Source organism: Topomyia yanbarensis, chromosome 3 (genome assembly GCF_030247195.1).
Source record: "Topomyia yanbarensis strain Yona2022 chromosome 3, ASM3024719v1, whole genome shotgun sequence".
Taxonomy (NCBI): domain Eukaryota; kingdom Metazoa; phylum Arthropoda; class Insecta; order Diptera; family Culicidae; genus Topomyia; species Topomyia yanbarensis.
In genome coordinates this window covers 72950256-72977499 of record NC_080672.1, presented here as the reverse complement: position 1 = coordinate 72977499, position 27244 = coordinate 72950256, and the positions used below count along the sequence as shown (strand labels likewise).

The 27244-nt window shown below is 34.7% G+C and overlaps 1 protein-coding gene across 1 annotated transcript in view; it reads left to right on the top strand.

The window, feature by feature from the left end:
- The window catches only part of LOC131693873 (ral guanine nucleotide dissociation stimulator-like 1), an 83897-nt gene that overhangs the window by 45428 nt on the left and 11225 nt on the right, over positions 1-27244 (top strand). The window contains exons 2-3 of the mRNA XM_058982120.1: positions 5309-5813; positions 20925-21029. Coding sequence (XP_058838103.1) covers positions 5451-5813; positions 20925-21029 — 468 coding nt within the window. The 5' untranslated portion in view covers positions 5309-5450. The remainder of the gene's footprint in view (positions 1-5308; positions 5814-20924; positions 21030-27244) is intronic.

Sequence of the window (27244 nt, the reverse complement as noted above, 5' to 3'; positions counted from 1 at the left end):
TGTCCATGTTCCATAAAACACAACTGAAAATCCATAAAACAGTGTGAATGATCCATAAAAAGGGGTGATTTGATCCATAGATTATGTAAAATTGAACTATAAAATGGTCGCAAAAGAGCACTAAAATAGTAATAAAAGAGCAATTAAAATCAACCAATGCCCAATAAAAATATTGGAAATGTTCCATAAAATGATACATTTTGCGCCATAAATTTACTGACATTGATCCATAGAATATTAACAATGTACATTAAAACACGTCGATATGTTCCATAATATCGACAAAAATGTTCCACGGTATTACAAAATGGAGCAATAAAATGTCAGAAAAAGTTCCATAAATTTGATGAAAATGTTTGCTAAATAATTTTTCTTGGTCCATAGAAGATGTACAAATGAACATTAGAAATGATTCATATATCGAACGTTAAATTATGGTTCATGGATATTTACAAAACGATCCATAAGAAAAGAAAATGTAAAACGATCCATTAATTGGTGCTTATGAACTAGAAAAAATAAATTTAATGAATTCATGCGAAATTTTATGGTAAACTGAAAAAATAAGTTGTGCTTAACAATTCTCATAACAGTGACAGTGTTTTAACAAGTGAGCTTATACTGGGAGCTAGTGTGATGCGGCTTGGCCGCACATCCGAGGCCAAGGATCCGAAGCGGCGCAAAGCCGCTGAGGATCCGTTGGACGAGGTATTGATTAACCCGTAGCTGGAATTGCAAGCAAACCTGTGGTCCTCTCGTTTGCCCGGTTTACTTAAACATAGGGGCTATAGACACATTCCACGCACTTGTATCGCTTACCTCATAAAAATAAATCTGCTAATATAAGTAAAAGTTGTTCTGAAATATGTTGGTATAGGTTTAAGGCTCCCAAATCATAGATATATAGAAATTTTTTAAAATAATTTTATGACGGTGGTCGATGAAAACCAGTAATATATTTATGACTCGTTTTTAATAATTAAATTGATTTTTCCGTACCACACCGACAGGTTTGTAATAAAATTTATTTGGAATAATCTTAAATTCCATTTTATTGTTCACATATTGTACAAAAATTTCATCTTCGGACGCAGATTTATTGAGTGAATTGATCGTCGGATAAAAGGGGGGCAAAAATTGACCATTTTAGCGTTGTCCCCTAACGCAAATATCATGTTTTTTAAATTTTTCACGAAAACAAAGCACGCTATCTATGAAATCTTTTCAGAAGCTATTAGTACTCATCAATACCTTTCTAAAAATATGCTATTTGTATATAACAAGCTTTGGAATCGTTCTTTCAGAGGGGTGCACTGAAGTGTTGTCTCCTAACGCTTTCCGTTGTAATACGATAAATCCTTCTGCAGAGTTACTTTGAGAGCCTACACAACAGTATATGGACATAAAAGATATAACCAACCTATTTCAGCAATACCGCAGCCATGCAGTGTCATGGGTGGTCTCTGGGGCGGGGAGAGGAGGGGGTTCCATTAAGGGGGAGGCTTTATAATATCGAAAAATTATCAAGTTTTTTATTGCATATATCAGTAAATAAACTATCTAAGGATATATCAACAATTTCAGAACAGAGTTCGAAGTGATTTCAAAGATATAGAATGGAACGCTTTAGAATACCAAATAAGCATGAGAGCGCGTGGAAGAATATGGTCATAGGGAATAACACTCACTCGTCGTCACATTCTTTCAAATTAGCGGGATAATTATTGACCACTTGGAACTAACCCGGTTTGTCTTTTCGGGATAGATTTTCTTCAACATGAACCAAACATCGTAGTTTAATGCAGTTTTATAGCACTTTAAATTCAAATTGTTATCCTGAGGATACGCATTTCATAGAATTCGCTAATAAAAGATACAATTTTACGAAATTCTCCAGTTTTCTATTATTTAGATAATTGAATGACAAGCCAGCCATCTGAGCCATAAGACCGCAATTGTGTGAAATTTCTTAACGAATTTTTTTGTACTCTAATATATCAAAATTTTCGAAAAGCTGGATCTTACCCTTCTTTTCCAAAAATTGCGTAAAACGGCTACATTTTGATTAATTTCCGCAATCATCACTAATAAGTGTCGTCTCGCAGATCTATGAGTAGAAACAGTTGTGCAAACGCCAGAGGATGAACTGGAAGGGCGATATTCTCTTTCGAATTTTTTTTTTCAACCGTATTACTCGTATTTCGCGACAACATTATATACAATAGGTAAATATAATAACTGCTCGACTGAGTATAATCGTTTGACAGTCTTTCCTTTGTTGAATTGCTTCAGAGTCAAATTTGTGTATTTGTAACGTAACAAGAAAATAAATATTGAACAACCCTATGACGTATTTTATCTGCCCTAATCACCAGTCAGTTTTATTTTCAAGATTTTATAAGGTCAAAAAACAAAGTCAGTGCACCAAACTTACATGAAAAAAAACTTAGTTGGTGAACAAAATAAAAAGAAACCTAAGAAACAGCTAATTTTATTTCATATATTTTCCTATGTCAATGAGGAGCAGATCCAGAAAAAAATTTCGGAGGGGGTCCAAAACTTCGACTTTAAAATGTTCTTTGTACAGTACGTAATATGTAATACCTTCATTTAATTAAACTCAGGTTTGGTCATCGAATCTGCTTTGCAAACATTTTGAACTTAGAATGAATTTAAAAAAGAAACTATTTTAAAAATTCTCAAGATGTGAAAAATTTTCGGGGGGGGGGGGGGGGTCCGGCCCCCCAGGACCCTCCCTCTGGATCCGCCACTGATGTCAATAATATATTAAACTTACCAAAACTACTTGAAACCACCTTTTTCGATCCATTAGAAAGTGGCGATTGTGGTCTACAATCTCTTCTATACCGCGCCAAACTGTGGTATGCGGTGTGTCCTGTTCTCATTTCATATTAATTTGATTTCTTAATAAAACACATGAAGGTGAAACTAGAAATACATCTGGTTTGGCGTTTCAAATCTTTATTTTGAGTTATTTACAGGTTTAGAGGTGATATACATCGCTTTGTTTGAGCTTCAACAAATTCTTCAGTCGCGTTAGGGGACAACACTTCATATGCGACCGTTTGTGTTCATTTTGGTGTTGTCCCCTAACGCAGTGTTCGCAGCGGTCGTGATAAAAATTTCCAAAAAGCTCGAAAATCTAAGTATACAGTATTGTTCTGTGACTATCGATGATCAAATTTCTAGAACAAATAGATGCTCTAAAGTTTGAAACAGAGCAGATTTTTTGATAAATACACGTGTAGGTTGGAAAATCAATTTTTTGCGCTGTTGTCCCCTAACGCGACATTTTCACCTCTCAGAATGAAAGGACAACCTGAAAAACATCAAACCCATAACATTAACGTTGTGTTAGGACTTTTAAAGTATTCAATAAAGTTTTTTGAGCGTACATCGTAGGATTTTTCAAACGACGAGCTGTTAACAGTTGCATGATGCGTGCAAACGTTGTCCCCTAACGCTGGAATGTGTCTATAGCTAGTTAAAAGCCGACTGAGCGGCAGCGAAGTCGGACAGTGCACTAGAAAGCGATGTGGCGTAGCCACATTAGTCAGTGTTCGTGTATAAAGTGTCCGTTTTCGCTTCAGATAGTTATTCAGATAGTATTTGCGACTCATGCCAGCCTGTATCAGTGGTCTAATAACTCTCAGCGCTCTAATATCATAAATACCCTGACGTTTAAAGAGTTGCCATAATGATTTCAGGTTAGCTAAGGTCAGTTAGCTGACTAGTGGGATACGGAAGCTGAAGTTTAACTATAATGTATGCATTGTTTGTTGTACTTTGACATTACAACCAAATGTAATAAACTTTATTATTAGTTCGAATAGCAACAATTTCGCATGAATTCATTAAATTCAATTTTTCTGGTGCTTAAGCACATATTAATGGATCGTTTTACATTTTCTTTTCCTATGGATCATTTTGTAAATTTCCATGAATCATAACTTAACGTTCGATATATGAATCATTTCTAATGTTCATTTCTACATCTTCTATGGAGCAAGAAAAATTATTTAGCAAACATTTTTATCAAATTTATGGAACTTTTTCTGACATTTCATTGCTCCATTTGGTAATACAGTGGAACATTTTGGTCGATATTATGGAACATATCGACGTGTTTTAATGTACATTGTTAATATTCTATGGATCAATGTCAGTAAATTTATGGCGCAAAATGTTTCATTTTATGGAACATTTCCAATATTTTTATGGGGCATTAGTTGATTTTAATTGCTCTTTTATTACTATTTTAGTGCTCTTTTGCGACCATTTTATGGTTCAATTTTACATAATCTATGGATCAAATCACCCCTTTTTATGGATCATTCGCACTGTTTTATGGATTTTCAGTTTTGTTTTATGGAACATGGACAACTTTTTTATGGATCGTTTTTCAATTTTTTATGGATCATTTTTGTTGTTTTAGCGGCGCAAACTTAGGGCTGCCTTTACGCAACCTCTGGAGGGATTTAACTCGGTCTGTTTTCCATTGGATTGATAATTGGATCTACCGTATATGTTATTTTTTCCTCAAAAGTGAATATTTTTCAAAAATAGACTTTGCGGAAACTGTAGATGATTTTCTCGAAAATTGATTTGATTTTCAATAGTGCTTCAAACATGCTATCTTTCATTTTAGAAGCATGACTTTTCGAACAAGTTAAAATTACATCATCTATTTCATATTTCAATAGGGTCGATAAAATAGGGTGCAGCTAAATAAATGGTATAACTGTAGTGTAGTGGAGTTTTCCTGCGTACTCGCCGATGTCATATTTGGCACGTCAAAAATGAGTGCACCTACCGTACGAATACAAGCTTTGACCAAAGCAAACGGACGGTTGGACAGATGTTGCACGATTGGAAAAGAAAATCCGTAGAATTATAACTACCACCCACTTTCGGGATTGAAAATCCGTGTGTGGAAACCTCGTGATACGATGATCACTTCGCACGTGACCTTTTCCAGCGAAATCTACGCTTGGTATTGGTGTGCCTCTTGGATAACCATACCGTTTAGAGGGAGGGTGAGTCCCAATACCCGTTATTGTCGTTGAATCATCAACGTCGTTTTGCGGTCGATTTGTGGTCGCTGGTTGTTTACTTCGCTTTTCTATCGGCAAGGGTTTGGTATACGTTTGTCAACAGGCAACTCTCCACCATTATGGGCAATTAATTATTATCGCTGGATTCGCGTGGAATAATCTCCTACCCCGCTCACCCTCTCGCACAACCCTGCTGGAAATTGAAACATTCCTAACCTATCACCCCCAAATAGGCAGCTCAATTATCGATCGATCGTTCGTGGTGCGTGGGAAGTGCTCATTCTGAAAAATGAAACATATTAAGTGAAATTAAATAATTGGACCAATCGAGTGGAAAAACGCCAACGCGCGCCGTGTGTGTGAGTGTTTCGCTCGATGTTTTGCCCGAGTAACGAAACGCTGCAAAACCTGACGGAGAAAACGAAACTTCTAGCGCAGAAATGTTCCCAGCAGATCCGGGTGGCAAGCTCCGGTGCAGGTGGTGTTGGTGGTGGTGGATCGGACTCTTCCGAAGCAACGGATTTGCAACCACTACAGCAGCCGGCTGTCAAGAACCGAACGGAGACCGTACAGTCCCAGCATAGTATCGTAAGTTCTGGCCGTGAGCTAGGCTCAAAATCGCTGAGATGTCTTTGTCCGTGCAAAGGAACGCTGAGTAAGATCATCGCCAAGAAGGTCGGCGTGGCGGTCGGGCGGGAGCCTCAGCGAAGGACGTCCACCACCCGGTGGTACGTAAAGGTAATACAGATGGCATGTAGACATTGTTGTGTTGTGCCTTGTCGGGTGGGTCAAGTTTTATTTTGTTTTGCGTGGTCCAAATTTTTGCTTTGCTTTTATTACAATAGAACACATTTTTTCATGAAATATTTCAGTAATAGCAAAAGGTAAACAAATTACTAGTACAAATACACTCATCTAAATATTTGAACATTTGAGGATTATCTTGGAAGATCCTCCTTGTCGAAGTTTCACCGCCCGGCTCAAACCATTATCAAGTTCAATTTATTTTCCGAACCGGAAAAGTAATGGCACAGGTGTGAATCACTATACCCGCACACGTTATGCGATTCGAGTTGTGATTGATGCTTCTGTTCTAGATACCGGTGTGGTTTTATTTAGTAAACACCGTGCCGGATGCAACATCGGTTCAAGTTTTTCTACACGCTTTTGAGGGGACTGGCATTGCGTTCTAGCACTTTTTCCCCTCCTCATGGTTGCACATTAAGCTTTGTTGGCGAATCTGGACAGCGTCGGAAGGGTCGGCATACCAGCGGACAGGCAGTTGTCGGTTATTTGTGTCAGTTTATATTTCGGATGTTTGACGGAGAATTGCCAATTCGATGGAAAATGTTTGGCGTCGGAATTGATTGAGGTATGAGCAATTTGTTTTTTGTGGTTGCGATGTAGACTTGGGAAAAATATACTTTTTTCAGGTGTCAAACTTTTCTTAAGTGCACCCTGCTACGGTGGCGTAGATTATGCGATTTTCGCGGATTTGGCGCGTTTTATGTTCTTAATTTGACACATCGTGCGGTTTTAGCGCGAATTCAATTTTAGGCAGTTTTATTTTATCAGAAGTTCTCCTAACATGCTCTTTTATCAATTATTAACTATCACTCCAATGAACAGTGGTCCAGAATGCAAATTTAGCGGGAATTTTGAGATTTTACTAAAACTAAAAAACTTAGCCTTATCAAGTCTTTAGAGAAGTTTTTCGTAATTTGTGAGAACCTTCTTTTTGTTTAAATAACAATCAGGGTGGTTTTAATTAAGACAAGATCAAAAAATAAACTTTTTAATCATTCTAGCTAGAGCCAAACGACCTTCAGCGAAGCTGTAGAATGACAAATTTCGGAAAAAATGGCTGAAGACACGTAAGCTCTATCTGTCATACTTTTCATTTCACAGCAAATTTAAAATCGAAGGTTTGGGTTGTTTCTTAAAAAACAGTTTTATTCAAATAACTTTTGTGGTAATTATTTAAAAATGAAGTTGTCTTCAGTTTTAAATCAAGATTGTTTTAAGGCGAATAATTCACTTCATGACACTACATATCTAACTATTTTCGCTGAAAAGTTATGAGCACTTTTTCACCAAATAAGTGGTTCTTTGAAATAACATTGTGGCAAACAAAAGATGATTCTTTTTCAACTAATGCTATGGTCATGATTTGAGTTATAATAGAGCAAAAAATGGCGAATGCGATATTTTTATAAATTTCATAAAATTAATTTCAAAAAATCAATTTTTGATATATTTTTTGATACATTAAGATATATTATCTTTTGAATAATAGAAGCTAGAGTTTTGATGTGTTAGAAGAAAATGTTCGTCTCTGTACTCAGAAAAACATCTGAAGGATATGTTGTGAAAAAATGAAAACTCTAAAGTTACATAAAAAATTGGTTTTTCATGAATTGACCCTTTGTAATATGCTTAAAATATTTTCACGGTGAACAATATAAAAAATATAGTTATTTTTTTCATGATAAAATATTGCACTTTGCAATACTTTTCTTTTATTTATATTCATAGTGGGTAGGGTTATTATCATTTTTTTTTTTAAATCAGACAATTAACTTTTTAATGGTTCGAGATAGAGTTTCACTGTCTTCCAGAAAATTGTAGAAAATAATTTTTAAAATACTTTGCCGAAGACATTCTATGTCTTTTCATTTTACAAGAGATTTACCAAAAAAATTAGCGTGTTTCTTGAAAAATGGTTTTCTTTATATAACTTTTGCTGTTTTAATTTTTCATTAAGATCACTTTAAAAATACTTTCAGATATTTTGAAGGAAAACGATTTGTCTCAGTGTACCGAACCTCTAGCTTCTCTCGTTAGAAAGTTATAATTACTTTTTACAAAAAATAAACCATTTTTTGAGTAAATATTGCATGATATAAAAAATATCGTGTTTGGCATTTGTTTGGTCATCTATACTACAAAGCATGCTATTTCAAGATAATGCTATTTGAAAAGTTATATTCTTTATATAGAAGTCCTCATAACTTTGAAACAATAAAAGTTTAGTAGTTGGTGTTTTAAAGCAAATTATGCGCTTTAATCTTTTTTTAACAAACTGCCTTTTAAGGGAAAAGAAGCAGGAGCGGATCCAGAAAAAATTTCGGAGGGGGTCCGAAATTTCGATATTGAAATGTTCATTTAATAATACGTAATATGTAATTCCCTCGTTAAATTAAAATCAGTTTTGGTGGTCAAATCTGGTTTGGAATGATTTTGAATTTAGAACGAAAAAAACTGGAATCTATATTAAAATTTCTCAAGAAGTTAAAAAATTTCGGGGGGTCCGGACACCCAGAAACCCCCCCCCCCCCCCTGGATCCGGCACTGAAAAGAAGCGAATAATATTTTATTTTATTACGAGATTAAAGCTAAAGCTGGTGCCAGATAGGGTTGTCGTACCGGTAATACCGGTACCGAAAATCCCGGGAATACCGACCCATTTTTGGTTCCGCAATACCGGTACTGAACAAAAGCCAGTACCGGTATTTTCGGTACTATACAATTTTTTATGACAAATATGTTAACTCTGCAGGGGGATCTGTTTCAAAATATCGGTCTGCAAGATAACGTTTAATTATATTAATTTTTCTTCTTGATAAATCGTTGAGATAACACCTTTGTGTGGGAATGAGGTGGGCCATCATCATAATAGTTATTGAAGTTAAAGTTTTATTAGCGACATTCTGATTGGTTTCCATTATTCACTGAGTGGCGCGTAATAAGACTACGGTCTAAGTCACCTCTGTATTTAGTTTGCTCTTAAACCTTTATCTATGAAAGAACGAACAGCGATTTAGTAGGTAACAGTTTTAGACTTGGTGAACTGCTTCAAATGGGGCGATTTGTAATTATTGGTGTTCGGAAAATTCAGCAAAACTCCATAGTTTACAGGAAAGCAAGGAGCCTTGATATGCATTAGAGAATAGTAGGAAAACGACATAAATGTCGGAACCAATTTTCAGAAAAGCAAGAGAGGAAATGCAATTAACCTGCTCGGATTTACTGCCATACTCGATTTGATTTACTGTTGTTAATAGGGTTTCATACATTTACCATCTGTTCAAATCGACGAAAGTCGCACCGCTTAGCAGTTATTGATTTCAAAGTGCCTAGATTTCGAAATAAAAGAAGGTGCCCTATACGAAAAATATCTTCAATTAAATAAATCTTGCCATTCCGAAGCAATTAGAAACAATAAACATGTTTTTTGATCAGCAAAAATCAATCATCTGAGAATAAGATCATGAGTTTGCGCATTCAATTTCAGTTTGAAGCTTTTTTCGATTTTTTTAAAAAATATTCGAGTATCGGTACTTTACCGGTACTACCGGTACTGAGGGCTTCAGTACCGTAGTACCAGTTCTCGCCAAAAAGGGTCGGTACTGCGAACCCTAGTGCCAGATCGTGCAGTCGTACCTCGATTTAATCATCATTCATATCTTCACGAATGCTGACTTTAACGTTGTCGTATTTGACACCGTTCTGGATGTGGTTTCGCTTGATTTTTTTTCAATTTGTTTATTTGATAAGGCACGTATGCGTTAGCTTAAAGGTGCCATTTTTTCATTGTTTTACATTTTGAATTTCTTAAAACTAGGGGGTTACACATTGCAATATTATTTTGTTTTATATAATGAAACTAAAAAAAAAAACTACAGCTAACTTATACATATAAAAGAGGGTATAATATAATATTCCAAAGATTTGGGGGAAGGGTCATTTTGTGTGTTCTTTTTATAGTAATTCACTTTATGATTTTTAGAAGGGAGATTGTAGGAGAAATTAATTATTAACTAAGCGGAACATTTTACAAGCTTATTAACTAGAAATAACTAGAGAGAGTGGTTCAAGATTAGGGGGAATTAATTAGGGCTATTTTAAAGTAGTGGTACTGTTGCGCATTTCTTAACGAGATTAAATGGTCGGTGTTAAGTCAGACCGGACTAAGTCGCAAAACATCAAAAAATGAGATAATGATAACACTGGAAAAAGAATTTCTTCTGCTACATTCGACTTTTGCCAAATGTGAAATATGTAACATGAAACAAGAATTATGGCAAAAAATAATTTCCAATTATAACGTAGAGGATGCAGCGATTCAAACTTTAAACCCATTTTTCTCGAAATCAATATTTTGCTACTTGGTCCGGTCTGACTTAACACCGACCAAATATTGATCAACTAAAACTAGAAGATAGTGGTTTCGCTTGATGAACGACTCTGAGTAGCATAATAAGTACATTATGTTTGATATGGTTAAGTATCCTTAAGACAATTTAACCAATAAGCAATGGATATAACAATATCCCTGAAAAAAGACTTCAGAATAAAAATATGAACAATTTCACATAAACAAGGGACTCCCACTTTACTTCGACAGGAAAAAATTCATTCGTGAATTAGGAGGATCAGTAAAAGTATCGCTAAGCTTGCTGTTTCCTGTTATAGGTAATTGGAATGGAGTTTTGGTGACTTTACAAAGCAGTTTCGGTTAAAAACGTCTAGAATGCTTCCCCTTGCAGACTCCCAGGATTATTATTTCATCACACAAAGTGCACAGCAGGCGAAACGCACCGATGCAAAATTGTGCAGAATTGGCACATCGGTCGGAGCAATTTCAATCGATTTTTATTCAATTGCGAAAAAGAAAATATCAATAAGGGTCATTCCACGCGAAGTGATCAAAAAAGATGCAAACTTGAAATCGACCTTCACGGATTTGAACAAAATTTGGAGGAATTGTTCATCTAGGGCCAATATATAAAAACCCAAATTTTTGTGTTAATTGAACCACCCCTCGGGCCATGGGAGCACCCCCCGTTTTGGAAAATTGCCAAAAACCTTGAATTTCTTTTGATCATAACTCCAATTCTATTTACTCTAGAATCAAACCACAAGATGGCTTTTGAAGAAAATTGTTCAAGGAGTCTATAAAAAATATTATTTTTTGCCGACAGTGTTGCCAACTATGCAATTTTTTCAGTTAAATATTAAAAGTTAATTTTTCTCTCAATACGTATATTTTAATTTTGAAAATTTTAATGCCATCGCGTTCCTCAGACATTTTTACATAAAAAACACTTATCGTCCCAATATAATATGAGCGCATCCTGAGATATACCGTTTTGAAGGGGAAAACTCCGATTTTCTCATATAAAAATCCATTTTTATTGGTCAAAATTGAGAAAATCTTCAAACTGTCATAAAAATCGACCCTGATCTGCTAGAAGCAAACCAAATACGTAGTTTTTCATCGTTTCTCGTCTACTTCACGAAAAATTATGTTTGAACTCAGAATACTCAAGTTGGTTTTTTTGGTGTTGTGCGCTTGCGATTTTATATGGGAAATTGCGGTTTTTTCTCTTCAAAACGGTGTATCTCAGGATGCGCTCATATTATATTGGGATGATAATTGTTTTTTTATGTAAAAATGTCTGAGGAACGCGATGGCATTAAAATTTTCAAAATTAAAATATACATATTGAGAGAAAAATTAACTTTTAATATTTAACTGAAAAAATTGCATAGTTGGCAACACTGTCGGCAAAAAAATAATATTTTTTATAGACTCCTTGAACAATTTTCTTCAAAAGCCATCTTGTAGTTTGATTCTAGAGTAAATAGAACCGGAGATATGATCAAAAGAAAATCAAGGGTTTTGGCAATTTGCCAAAACGGGGGGTGCTCCCATGACCCGAGGGGTGGTTCAAATGTCACAAAAATTTGAGTTTTTATATATTGGCCCTAGATGAACAATTCCTCTAAATTTTGTTCAAATCCGTGGAGGTCGATTACACGTGCCTTGATCACTTCGCATGGAATGACAATTTAAAGAAAAGAAGAAGAGTGAAATTTCCGTGTCAATTTCGAGTAAAGCCATCAATATGGAGCACTAACAGTCCACTAAAGTTTTGTGAAATTTTAAATATAAGTTGACTGCACATTTGTCTGCAATATCATTATTGCGGTGTTTATCGGTGACGAACGAAGCCTTTTCTCGAGAGATTTTTTGAAAACAGTTGACGCTAGATGTTTGAAGGCGACGGACGGAGTATTTTTCCGGGAGACAGTACGTCGGTTTACTAAGCAGATTCGTCATCAAAGACTTCTGCTTCTCGTTCAAAATAATACACATTGAACTCCATCGGACCATATCTGATGTGTAATTTGATCAGAAATCTTCCGCTAAGCATCTCGAAAGTTCGCCCAGATATTCACAGATTTGTGATAGCCTGTCTAAAGAAAGCAATTGACATTACTGGCGACAAGTATTTTGTGAAGGACTATCGCGCCTACATGCCCACCCACGAAGTTGAGATTGTGTGGTTACCCAATCGAGTTTTTTATGTGTGGAAGCAAGGAATTGGTTGTTTTATGGATCTCTTGCTCAAGTGAGCGAAGATTTTGAATGGCAACCGCACAGGACGGGTCAAAATAGTATGTTCCTACACACTCGTATCGAGTGATCTTTAGTGGAACTTTTTGCCCCCTTTGGTGGAGTCTTTGGGCCCCTTTGTTGTTTACATTGGTTTGATTTTCGAACAATAATTTGAAAATGGCACACTTATTCTTACTTATTTTTTATGCTCTATAATGCAGATTTTGGTGCGCCCCCCTTAGGCTGTCCAACCCGGCCATCTGCATACTACGGATCTGATCTCAGTAACCAAGCAGAATTTCAAAATTCCGAAAACGTCACCTTGTAGAGATTTTGCAGACAAATATCGTAGCATATCTAACTCAGTTTATCCCAAAATGGTGTTTGTCATAAGATAGCACAACGGCGAGGATTTGTCCCACTTTATATGGGATTTTCTATCTTTTTAGCACTGCATTTCCATCATAAGCAGTAAACAGCTGTAGGACAAGATGATCGAAAAATGATTCCCAGCATTACGGAATCGTTTCTACTTCATGCCACCCTGAGACTCTTTTCCAAATTTGTTCCAAATCAACCAACCGTATCTCTCCCAAGTAACCATAAGCATTAAGACATTGCATAATATTGGATATACATTTGCACTAATGGTGCATAAAGCTGGTATAACGCGTACATACTTCAAGGATCTTCTAAGCATGTATGCTTTACATTTACATTTAGTGCCATTATAGAGCAGATATAAAGCCGATATAATGCAATCGTGAAGCTGTGGTTTTATTTGTTATGTAACTCCGACTCCAAAATTATATTTGTCATATTTCATTTCATTTGCAATCTAGCCCAGGCAGCAAAAGCAGCGCACTTACCGTGAAGGACGAGACAAGGTACCTCTGTTCAAGACCTACTAACCTAGGTAATCTCCATAAAACATTAATCATATCGTGTGAAATTCTCTTATATTCATTACAATGAATTAGAAGTCAATAACGGTTCTAAACAGTATTTTAATATGTACTCCTTTTGTTCATCATACTGAAAAGGAAACATAATAAATCGTTGCAAAAGTATTGCGGAAAATGACAACCAATTGAATCTCTTGACAGAATTTTCAAACTTTGCCCAATTTTGACAATTCCACCTCTGTTCTCCTGTGTAGATAGACTTCTATATTGACTACTGCACTGTCGGTCTGTATATTTAAGTTTAACGAACTAAAATTTCTTTAAGCCGAAAATAGTTTATGTGGCGACTGGTACTCTTTAAACTGGCTGCCGGAGGCCTCAATTAATGCCAACTCCGCAGAAAAAAAGTAAACCTAACGCGCACATACCCGCAAAAGTTCAAGTTCTCGGTCAAAGTACGAACACGTGACACGCGTTTGTATGGTTTTAATTACCTCGAAGAATGAAAAAAGCAATGACGTTCTACTGACCGAGCAACTAAAGCGGCTCGGTCATACTGCCTATCTTCCCTTCAGTGCGGCATGAGATTAGAATAAAGAACGCGATTCACCAAGACGTTGCTTCAGTGCTTAGCCAGCCACTTAGAGTGATCACGCACCTTGATACGGGACGCCCGTCGCGTCGTCGTCGTCGTCGTCGGAGAAATCATGGTGGCTTCCTGGGGCATGACCGGGCTTCGCGTCGTTTCAACGAAATGTTCCGTCAACAAAAAAAAAACCAGCGCACAATAGCGTCTTAGAAGCAACGTACAAAAACACCAGCCCATCTGTTGATGAATTTGAAATTTTATGGTTCGGTACCACTATGCATACATTAAGAAAAAAGTGCCAACAAGAGAGCATATATACTATAGGTACTTCAACCTTCGGCGTAGTACGACGTATTTGTCATTTGTAAAACGACACATTAGCTTTGTGTTGTTTTGCTACCGATTCAAAGCCGTGGTTTCCTCCACAGTTTTTTTTGTAGTCGGGATTCTACACCGAATACAATGAACAATCAATTCGGAGCTGAAACAACCACGTCTTGTTGGAGAGGAAACACTGATATCCAGAGAGGTGCTAGAGGGCATATTGGAGGAATGACTATGCTTTCGTTCCACTGAACGAGTCTTGTCGTCGTCTCGTTGTTAAGAATAGCTGCCAAGCGTGTTTAAATTATCATTGCATTCTTTTTTTTAGTATACACAACCAGCATAACGAAAATGACTCATCTGAACACGTATTTCTTGGATGGTGTTAAATGTGGTAAACTACCAAATAGCTTTTATCTTTTATTCTTAATGGGGGTTATTTAAGAGAAATGTCTAAAAAGGGAATCGATCACGTTTGAATGTTGTTAATTTTGATAAATAGAGCTCTCTAAGAAGATAAGAACAAGCAGAAGATCAGTCTCCAACATCGTACTGGCTCTTTTTAGTTTACTTGAATTTACAGAAATGCGGTACATAAGTTCTGTATGATTTAGCCGAATGCCATTTACCTGCAGCAAAGTTGTTGGGAATGCATTTGAAAATGCCTTAGTAGAAGACATCAATGCTTTATATGGTCGGTGTTAAGTCAGACTGGACCAAGTCGCAAAACATCAAAAAATGAGATAATGATAGCACTGGATGAAATTCTTTAGTCAGCTACATCCGACTTCTGCCAGATTTGAAATATGTAACAATAAACAAGAGTTATGGCAAAAACTAATTTCCAATCATAATGTAAAGGATGCTGCGATTCAAACTTTAAACTCGTTTTTCTCGAAATCAATATTTTGTCATTTAGTCCGCTCTGACTTAACACCGACCATATATTCAGGGTATCGAGATATATTAGGTTGTTTTTGAAAAATTCTTTGAAAAAAGTGGATCTAAAATTGCTGTTCATGAGAACGCTTATATTTGTTTAACCTTCTGCAAAATTATTCAGAACAATGAAGTACTAAATTTTTACACAACGTATGAGTCTTTAAAGCTTATATTTAAAAAGAAGAAGAATTTCGCTAATATCGTCTTACATCTGGATATGGTGCATCCATAATGCTTTTATGTCTTCAACAAAGTTGTTTCATATAACATTAAAGATAACTTTACTGATAACATCAATTCTCTAATTTTTTTTTAAGTTAATATTCCGTAATTTCTTCTAGCAGAATCAATCGCCAAAATTATTTGATCGGAAAATACGCTATGTTGTATTGCAATACATCTCCGAAGAAGATAGAAAGTTTTTGAACGTTTATATAATTTTTCTTAATTTTAAAAGTACAAGCAAAATCTAATTATGCCATTCAGCCATTCAGCGCTCTAGCACTAAAATATACAGAATTTAATTGAATTAAATAGTACTGCCTTTTTAAATAATTGATAATCCAAAAATATTCAAATGCTCACAACAACCGATCCTGGCTCACTAAAGACAAATACGATTGTCCATTTTTCATTGAATTTCTTCTCCCTTGCGAAAAACGAAATGCCCTGTCACACAGCCAGGTTGAGTTGGAATTTTCGCGTTTCGGACTCTCCCCATCAGTAGCTAATTTTTGGAAGTTTCTTTTTTGAATATGTTTATGACAACTCTTGAAATATGAGAAATTAACTAAACCAGCAGATCATTACTGCGAAATAAAATAATTAAAATATTAGAATTTAGTTCACTCTTGTTAAATAATAATCCACAGATGGCAAAACACCTTCGTTAAAGGAAATCAAATAATTGAGATTTTCTATTCTGGCTATCATACACTATTTGCCTTGAAATGATTTGAACTGCTTATATTTACAGATTCGAGTAAATTTGATGTATCACTTTGAATGCAATTTTAAGGGGCCATAGAAGTTTTTTAGTCTGCTATCATCAGTAACTAACACCGTGCTTTGGGCCAGTTGGACGAAAAAGCTAAACTAGCGCCAAAATTAGTACTAGTTCGAAGCTGAACACATATGGCGTCTAAACAACTCGTCTGTTCCAAGTTGTGTTTCGGGTAGCCAAGAACAGAAGTTCTTGTTTGCTAGTGAGGGATTCCATGAGAAACCGGCCGACCGCAAAATATGACCATCGTCGATTCGAACGAAACTTTGCAAGTGTGTTCACTGTATGAATCTCCATGATATTCTCTGGCAATTGGAATATTTTGATACAAGAGCAATTTTTCAAAAGGGCGTAAACGTTTCTACGTGTATGAATTTCAATTTTTTTTGTTCAATTACTGTATTTTATACAGCAAAACTCTCTGAGAACAAGTTACAGGGAATGAATACTTCTGTCTGTCAAAAATATACACTGAAAAAAATGTTGTGTTATTTTTCAAAAAAACAAAAATTTATGATAAAAATTTAAATGGCGAAAAAACCCATTTTTTAAATTTTTTATATTTTGTTACCAAAAACCTAAAGAGAAACGAAACATTTTGATTGTGATTGCATGATGGAGAAAAAATCGGTAAAAAAGTTTTTCTAACAATAACTTCGTACATGTTTTTAAATTTCATACTAATTGACATACAAAATTGTAATTTTATTACAGAATATAATTCTAAGCACCATTTAAAATCAAAATGCATTTAACAAAAATCTTCCAAAATGCGATAGTTTTCGAGATATTTGAAATTTTACTCCTTCAAAACAATTAATTCGTGTAATTATGCTCTTTTTAAAAGTTATTCGCGTTACTCCATCAAAAAATGTCAAAAATTTAATGTTTATCGTTTTAAAGACGTAAAAGCAACTTTTTTAGTGTATTTGGATCCTGGAGAAGCTTTCAATAAAAAAGTTTTCCTAACAACAACTTTTGACATTTTTTTTATAATTCTTACTATTTGCAGTCAAAAATACAATTTTCTTTTTGAATATGATTCTAAACGCCATTTTAAATCGAAATGCTCTTAACAAAAATTTTCTAAAATGAAGTAGTTCTCGAGATATTTTAACTTTTGTTTTAACAACACAATTATTTTGTTTCATTACGACCTTTTCATAAGTTAGTCGCGTTTCTCCATCAACAATAATAGGTTTTTCAAAAGACCCGTAAACTTTCGTGTAACTTTCTTTTTGACATTAAGGCGATATTGTAAACCATTTGAAAGTTACATGAAAACAAGTTTAGCTTTAGTATGTTTAAAATTTGAATAGGATTTTTTTACGATAATTTGTTCTCTGCCATTTGGCATCGCATTTTCCAATATTTTTCTCTTTTTAAACTACAATTAAATCTTATTGAGTTATATGCAGATTTATACTAATATTGCACGGTATTCTTGTAGACATACTTAATAGAGAGGTATAAAAAGAGCAGCTCATGCACAAAAGAAGGTAGGCATTCAGCCGAACGTCATTCAGCCAGACGGTATTCGGCTAAATTTGGCGTTCCAACTATCAAAGATTCCCATTAGTTTCCGTTAAACAGTGCCGCATCCTTTCTCGATTGTTCTATTCTGCATCTGGCCGGTGTTAAATCAGACCGGACTAAGTTGGAACTTTGAACTCGTTTGTTTCTAAAAATCAATGCAATGTTACTTAGTTAGCTTTGACGTAACACCGATCATCTATTGTTACATTTTTCGTGGTTATTTCGTTGGTTTTTCGGTTTGCCGCATTGACAGGGCTGCGACACGTAGCCTCGTGATACCATCTTGTATCATATGGCTAACGAGGCATCACATTTATTCTTCAGCCGCCCGTTTCTGGATAAACGATATTTAGAGTTGCTCCTAACATGGAGAAGAGACGTTTTTTTCCATTTTCACCTTCACTAGGAGTAACAAGATTAAACATACATGCACTATCAGATCTTACGTTGCACATGATACCGCTTCAAGTAACCAAATAAACAAATAAACAAATAAATAAATAAACAAATAAACAAATAAACAAATGTACAAATAAACAAATAAACAAATAAACAAATGTACAAATAAACAAATAAACAAATAAACAAATAAACAAATAAACAAATAAACAAATAAACAAATAAACAAATAAACAAATAAACAAATAAACAAATAAACAAATAAACAAATAAACAAATAAACAAATAAACAAATAAACAAATAAACAAATAAACAAATAAACAAATAAACAAATAAACAAATAAACAAATAAACAAATAAACAAATAAACAAATAAACAAATAAACAAATAAACAAATAAACAAATAAACAAATAAACAAATAAACAAATAAACAAATAAACAAATAAACAAATAAACAAATAAACAAATAAACAAATAAACAAATAAACAAATAAACAAATAAACAAATAAACAAATAAACAAATAAACAAATAAACAAATAAACAAATAAACAAATAAACAAATAAATTAACAAACCGCAAGCTACTTTTTGAAGTAAATTGTTCAAAATGTCTACACAAATTATTGGCGGCAGTGCTGCCAACTATGCAATTTTTTCAGTTAAAAGATTAAAGTTCATTTTTCTCGCAATACATAGGGGATCCCCGGGTTTTTAAGACCGTGGAGGTAATTCGGACCCCCTCGATTTCTCAGAAAATCGTAAGACTTTCTGACTGTCGTACATATTCGTGGAACCGAATGAAAAACATTAATTTTGGCAGCTGAATCTAATTCTTTGGATTTTTTAGAAAGGAAACACAACGTGTTAATTTTTTTTGCCATTCTCGAAACAAAAATCATTATAATGGTAAAACTGTAATTAAAGAAAGAAATAAGAGTGAAAAAACAACAGGTAAGTGTTTTGGAAAGCTTGAGGTTTCTACTTTATGGAATGATTTTTGTTTGGGTGAAAAAAGATATTTTCAAGATGCTCACCACTTTTGTGCGAAATGAGCGTACGGGGCTATTCGGACCCCCTGATCCATCAACCACCGTTCAGCGGCTTGTGACTACGCACACGATTGCACATGCCATAGCTAAGAAAATGCACGATGCGTCAATCGACGTCAATAACTATCACATAGGTTAATATAATTCCACTGTAAAAAAAACATTGTCACTTTGAATTGCTCCGTAGCGAGGTCCGAATTACCCATACATTGAAAAAGGATAGAAAAACGCAGAGTTTTGCAAATCGTCACCTAGCGCTGGCAGGAAGTGGTGCAAATGAACTTTTATTGTACAAAAATGTAACTGAGGTTGCAATTAGAACCTATGGCGATTTGATTAGGTAGTTCGTAATAGCCCCGGGTTCCCCTTTGTTCTACTTCTGAAAATTTTAATTCTACCGTGTGCCTCAGACATTTTTACATAAAAACAATTCTAATTTCAATATAATTTTAGCTTATCCTGAGCTACATTGTTTTGAAGCGACAAAACCACACTTTCTCATATAAAATGGCAAGTGCACAACGATAATTAAATCCAACTTTAGTATACTACGTTCACACATAATTTATCGTGAAGTGCACGAGAAATGATGAAAAACTACGTTTTTGTTTTTTCTCTAGCAGATCAGGACCACTTGAAGATCTTCTCAATATTTGTCGATAAAAATGAAAGTTTACATGGTGACATGCAAGTTTTTTCCTTCGAAACGGTGTATATCGGGATTGGCTCAAATTATATTAAGATTAGAAGTATTTTTAATGTAAAAATGTATGAGCAACACGATGAAATTAGAATTTTCAATATTAAAATATATGTATAGTGGGAAAAATGAACTTTTTCGTGAAAAAATAGCATAGTTGGCAGCACTGCCGCTAAAAACTACTAATATTTTTTAGACTCAACAATTTCCATCTAAAAACATCTTGTGGTTTGTTTAAGACTGGAGGTATAATCAATAGAAAATTAAGGGTTTTAGCAATTTGACAAAGGGGGATGGGGGTGCTCCCATGGACCAAGGGATGATTTAATTGACATAAAAATTTAGATTTCTATATATTGGACCTGGATGAATAATTGCTCCAAAATTGGTTCAAATCTGTCAGGGTCAAGTTTCCAACTTTTTTTTCATCATTTCGCGTGGAATGACGCATATTTTATTAAGTTTGTTCATTTTATTAATTCGGTCTAGGCGGTTTTTTTATTATTGGATGACAATTTGTTAGCTTGAAACAACTAAATTTACTATCTTAATTTTACAACTTTTTTAATGGTGTCTAATTTTCATTTCAGCAAATTTGATTTATTTATTTTATTAATTTAATTTATATTAATCATACTACCCATTTTATGAATAACTTCTTTGATTTTTTGGCTTCATAATTATTTTAGTTTCGCGTTGATGGGAATCAGGGTTGTATATAAGTAGTAAAACTATTCATGAGACGAGATTGAACCATGATTGGTATGTTTAATTATGTATGAAAAAACTAGCTATAACTCTGCTACTACGGACCGTTCGAAGTACATTAATTCTCAGCTGACCTGCATTCTGATGGAATTTTCCGGAGATTTCCATTAAGTTTCAGAGGAAAAAAACCCTCAGACTATGCAAACCTAATTAACGATTTTCTCATTTCGCCCTTGTCCATCGCATTGCACCCGATTTGATGAGAGAACTTTCATTTCTTCCCAGCAGCCCACCTGGCGACTATGGGGCGAGGAGCGCGAGGAGGACGCCATCTATACCGTCTACTTGAAGAAGGTCCGCTACCACCGGCCGACACCGAGTGCCAGCAGCGTAAGTATCCGCCGGGTTTTTAATTCTATTAAATGGCTTCTTTTTTCATCGAGCTGGTTGCAAACAAGTTCTGCCCGGAAGCGCAAGATGGTACAGCACTGGTAGGGATGATATTTGTAGCAAATTTCTCATATTTATCTTACAATGTCTCATAACTTGTATACATTGTATACAACCGGACCGGAACCTTGGTAGATTTATTCTCTTGAGTTCGAAAATTTTCTCTGCAGCATATTTTCCACCCGTTGGCAGCACCTCTAACGAGATGTGGAGGGACTAATTGAGATCATCCTCATCATTTTGCTGCCTAATTAAAATCGGAGATTAGTCTCTTCGTCCGGATCAAGCTCGGCTAATCGGTCAAGTTACGGGTGCTGATGAGTGACCGACAAGTAATGAAGATTTAGCTGATTTAATACTGAGGGGTGAGACAGTGCACAACTTGATGATACGCTTTTCAACCTACATGCAAAATGAAATGAAAATATTTAATTATAATTTTTGATTCGTGCTATTGGAAACCGATCTCGTCGACATACATACCTTGAAATCTCACATAGATTAATTTTATGCATTATTCGTTACGTAACATATCTGTCTAAAAATTCCCACAACTTTTTCCAAGTGTAGCAAATAATACTTCAACTACAGCTGACCGCGATGACAAATCACCCAGCAAGCTCCACTTAGATTCTATAGTGCATTGTTAAACTGTGAACGGTTCACATGCCATCGACTGACCACCTATACCTACTAACGGCTGGAGGCCAGATTTCCCACGCGTTTGACTGCTAATTTATCTTTTTATTCGAAACAATAGCATCCCTGATTAAGTGTGCCATTTAGATCGGGCCGGCTCCAATACACTGTGCAAGTTTAAATAGGGATGACGGACAATCAATAGACTTATAGTATACCTATCTGGTTTTAACACCACGTTCGTTTAGTACACGGGTCGCTTCTATTTTGAGAGCATTGTTCCGACCGTTTTGCTAAGGTTTGGCCAGATCTGGTTGATGTGATTCAAGAGATTTATAGCTTGGACATTCCACACGATTGGATTCGTGACAATAGAGTTGTTTATTACGGTCAACGCTAAAATCAAAGCACATTGTTGGTACTACATTGCGTTGTGGAGTTTGACCTTCTAATACGACAGATTTCGCAGATGATTCTAGAAGATACATGACAGCTGTCGGGCTTGTGCCACGATCCTACTAAAAATCTTTCCTGGTCGATACGTGAACATTTAACGAATGGTTTGTGAGACCTATCCTTATCTTTACCATAACACCAAGGCACAAAAGCTGGTGATACAGTCTCACTCGATTCCAGTCGATTATGTGTATTATAATCAGTCGATGACTTGGTTCAGTTCAGTAGCTGCTTATAAAATCAAACATTAGATATTAACTTACCGCCGCACAGAGGTGTATTTACTTCCAAATCCTGGCCAAAATAGTAAAAAATGATTTTTTGTGGTTTTGCCCATTTTTTTTTGAATTTTTTTTTATTCAAACCATACTCTAATGAATTACTTTAGAAAAATAGGTTTATCAATTCATAATTTTTGTAATTATTTGAACATGGTGAATTTTTAACGGATTTTTACATTTCTTACAAAAGAAATGTATAGGATTCGCTCAAACTTTGAAAACTTTTTCCGAGGCCCGGAGGGCCGAGTCTCATATACCAATCGACTCAGTTCGACAAATTGAGACAATGTCTGTATGTGTGTGTATGTGTGTATGTGTGTATGTGTGTATGTGTGTATGTATGTATGTATGTATGTATGTACAAAATGTCATGTAATTACCTCAGCAATTGCTGAACCGATCTTAATGAAACTAGTTCCAAATGAAAGGCCTAACGTTGCCATTTGATTTTTGGATATGTTTACTTGTTTACTTTCTGAAATATGGATAATTTTGTCAAAACATTACAGGTTTTTAGTAAATAACTTTCGAACATAGCAATGTTGAGCATAATTAGAAACCTTGTGAAAATACCTTTCGAACAAGCTATATATTGTCAAAATCCGTTCGCGAGCGACGGAGATATTAAACATTTTGTATTTTTATTCCTCGCTTACCAATTGACACTAATTAAAAAGGAGACCGTTTCGTACAGAGTATTGCTTCGCTGGTGTTTTAAGGGCAAAGCTAAACCGATTTTGAATATCGGGTGTATGAAAACACATCTATGTGCTTCGAGGAACTCGATTTTGAAAATATTTTATGAATTACCTCAATAATGAATGAACTATTTCTCAAAAATCAATATGCTTACTTCAAAAACACAATAATGTGTTCATATTGAAATTTTTTCTAGAGTTCTTGTACTTATCCCTTGGATTAGGCGTTGCGTTCAATCGTGAGACAAATGTTGGATGGTATATTAATACACAGATCATGAAGTAACCTAGTAGTGAGATAAAAGATTTCTCATATAATTATACTCATGGCATCACCGAAAGCAACCGTATTTTTGAATCCCAGAACTCTAGCGAAAATTTAGCTCTTTTTGTCATCCCAATAGTTTGAACCATTTCTTTTTCACAGTATGTGTTTGTATAGCACTTATTTATACCTATTTCCTGAACGAAAATTCCGAACGAAACAATATGCAAGCTATAAGGATGACTGGAAAGAGACTGCATAATAATCAACTGAATGCATGCCTTTATGCTATCGACATACATACGACATAGATACTTCACACTATTTATTTTAATGCAATTGAAAACTTTGAAATATCTACATTTCATCGCATTCTCCCTCTGTCGCTCTCTGTTCAAGGGGCTTGAAAGCCATAGAAAGTGCATTGTATATTAATTAGCCTTTTCTCATAAGCTTGGATTTTCAAAAACATTTCATAACTTTCTGATGTCAAATTCGTACGATCCGGTTTATTCATTTTCATTATACAAAAATGTTTTTTAACTTTACATATATGATCATTGCATTTTAATTAAATATTTCATTCAGCATCTTTATTCATTTTGTCCATCTCCGTTCATTTTATCTATTTTATTCGTTTCATTCTTTGGATTCACTCTGATCAGTTTATTCTTTTCGTACATTTTACTCATATAATTCATTTAACTTATTTTATTCACTGTTTTCATTCTATGCATTCTATTCATTTTTTCCAGTTCATACATTTTGTTCAGTTTCTTCATTTTAATAATCTGACTATTTTTTCAGTTACATTAGTTTCATCCAAATAATTTATTCGACACAATTTATTTTTTTCCAATAATATATAACCTTTTAACATCTTTGATTTTTCATTTTATTCAATGCATTTTATTCTGCCCATTTTCTTCTTTTTATTTATTTTATCAATTCAGTCCAGTTTGTTTATTTGATTCGTTTGTTTTATTTATTCATTTCATTTATTTTTTATTTTATTAATTTTGTTCATTTGATCCATTTCATTCATTTGATTCATTATATTCACTGAATTCATTAAATTATTCATTGGATCGTATAGGACTTAATCAAATTGATTCATTTGATTCATTTAATTCATTTTGTTTTTATCTTTAATTTTATTCATTTCATGTTCAGTCCTTTTTTTAATTTATTTCATTCAATTTGTTAGTTCGAGTCAATTTATTCTATTAGTCTTATAACGGGTGCGCGACGTTAGGCATAAGTACGATAGGCATAATGGACGTTAGGCATAATGGACGATTGGCATAATATCCGTTAGGCATAATGGACGATAGGCATAATTTATAAAAAATATAAAAATAATTGCAAGGTTTTCTTTATTTTAGAGATTTCAATCTTATGCTCATTTTACGGGTTAGAAGCTTTGATGTATAAAATTGCATACCTTCGAGAGACAGTACACCAACACCAAGCGAGATATTTATTTCTTACAAGTGTAGAATTTGTTTTATATTTTTCCATGGATGAGCTGAATGTTTTCTTCATTTGAGTGAACAGTTTTGATTCAATCCCATTTCAAGTTTGTTGGATGTATTATCAATACTATTATATCCAAATATTGAACAATAAAGAGTAATAATGAACAGCCATGATGTTATGAAAACTTGCAGTTTCCGTAGTTTTATCTTTGATGGCCTCAATAATATAATCATTGGACAGAATAATATGGGAGATAAGCAATATAGAAGCAGCAAATTCATCATTCTTTCTTTCATGAACTGTTCCTCAAGATATATATTTTCATCTTGGACAATTGCACCATGCATTATGTAAGAACAAATCAAAGTTAATGTGCGTTAATCGTACCTTAACACAAGTGAGATTGATTTTATTATTTTATTTTATAGGTATATTTATGTGAAGCAGGTAAAAGCCTCCTGGAGCTAGGTTTCCAATAGGCATAAAACCTCCTTATTTTTACAAACAGGTTGAATCTATTTTAGTTAGGTGCAATTTATTGGTTGTGCGTCGAGTAATACACACAGGCTGTATATCCGTATGCCAAGCGTTCGGTTTGCTTCGTTAATTTGAGCAAATATATCTTCAAGTATACACAGTAGAATCAAATTATGATCGAGTTTGATCAGCTTCTGTTAAATTCTGTTGAGTGATACTTCAACATGTTAATTTATGCCTAACGACCATTATTCCAATCGTCAATTATGCCTAACGTCCATTATGCCTAACATCTTTAGGCCTAACGTTCATTATGCCTAACGTACGTATGTCAAACGTCCGTATGCCTAACGTACTTATGCCTAATGGGGTACACCCTCTTATAACTATTTCTAAATGTAGTTTAAATTTTCATTCAATGAGCTAATCTAATTTGATTTGTGTATTTTATAATTTTGATTTATATTATTTATTCTACTCATTTTGTGGATTTTAACACCGTTTATTTCATTTTTTCTTTATTTTTAAATTTCGTTCGTTTTAATGATTTTCTATCATTTATTTAGTTTATTCGAGATTTTATTCCTGCAGGACTAGAAACTGTTTTCATCCCATCTCTAGTTGGGTGCCTACTTCGCACGAGTTCTGCAAACTATTGAATGATCCAACAGTGATATATGTAAGAAATGTCTCATTTCACTGCTAGGTGGATTAAATCGTTTTTAACTTTGAATTACATTATTCCACAATTTTTCATATTCCCCTGAAACTAAGTATACAAAGTCAATATTTTCGTTACTTTTTTGCCTTTCTCAATAGATGGTCGAGTCTCATATTCCATTCGACTGAGTTTGTCGAGATCAGCAAGCGTCTGTATGTATGTGTATGTGTGTATATATTTCCATAACTCCCTTTTTTCTCAGAGATGGCCGAACCGAATCGCTCAAACTTAATTTCAAATGAACGATATAACACTCCCATAAGCTAATATTGAATTTTTTGTCGATTGGATCTTCGGTTCCAAAGCTACGGCTTGAAGAGTGCGGCCACAGCAAATTCCCATATGAGCTGGTAATAGCATGATGCCCAAATCGTGTAATACGTATTAAAAAGGGTTCAACATTATTTGGATTTGCAGGACTAGATCACTAATGATCATTCAAAGCAGTTTTGTTCACATTGGCCATCTATGACGGTTCTTGATGCTCCGGGTACTTACCATGTTCCTAAGTTAATGTCATTACTTTTTCTCGGGGAATTCTTCTCCGATTTTTACAAACTTGATTCCAAATGAATAATAATATAACACTCCCAAAGACTTCTTTTGAGTTTCATTCACATCTGACATTTGGTTCCGGAGTTACCTATTGGTTACTGCGGCCATATAGTAATTTCCATATAAAGTAATACTTCAAGGGTTGAAAATCCATTGTAACAAACAGAAAATTAATTCTTTTTGCAAGTCTAGACCACTGATGGCCAATCAAAGATTCTTTGAATATATTATCTACTATGCGGCAGGACGTATTCCAGAATTAAAGTCACATCGGTTCTTCAGTGATGACTAAATCTGTTTTCATAAACCAAGTCTCAAATGGAGGCTATAATATGCGGTTGGTTGTTGCATCTTCCATCAACCTCTGCCAACCCCACCCTACCTGCATTCCCTTACGCCTTCGTTCCCTACATCACCCCCTCCCCCGATCGTTTTAACCTGCGATGCCCTTTATCCACCATATATCATGTCCATCTAACAGTGACAAATTGATTCTTTCACAAATTTTATGGTATAAGTTTTGCCAGTAGTTGGTGATGAATGCAAATGAGAACATAAATGGGCTATCCGATTGCATTATTGTT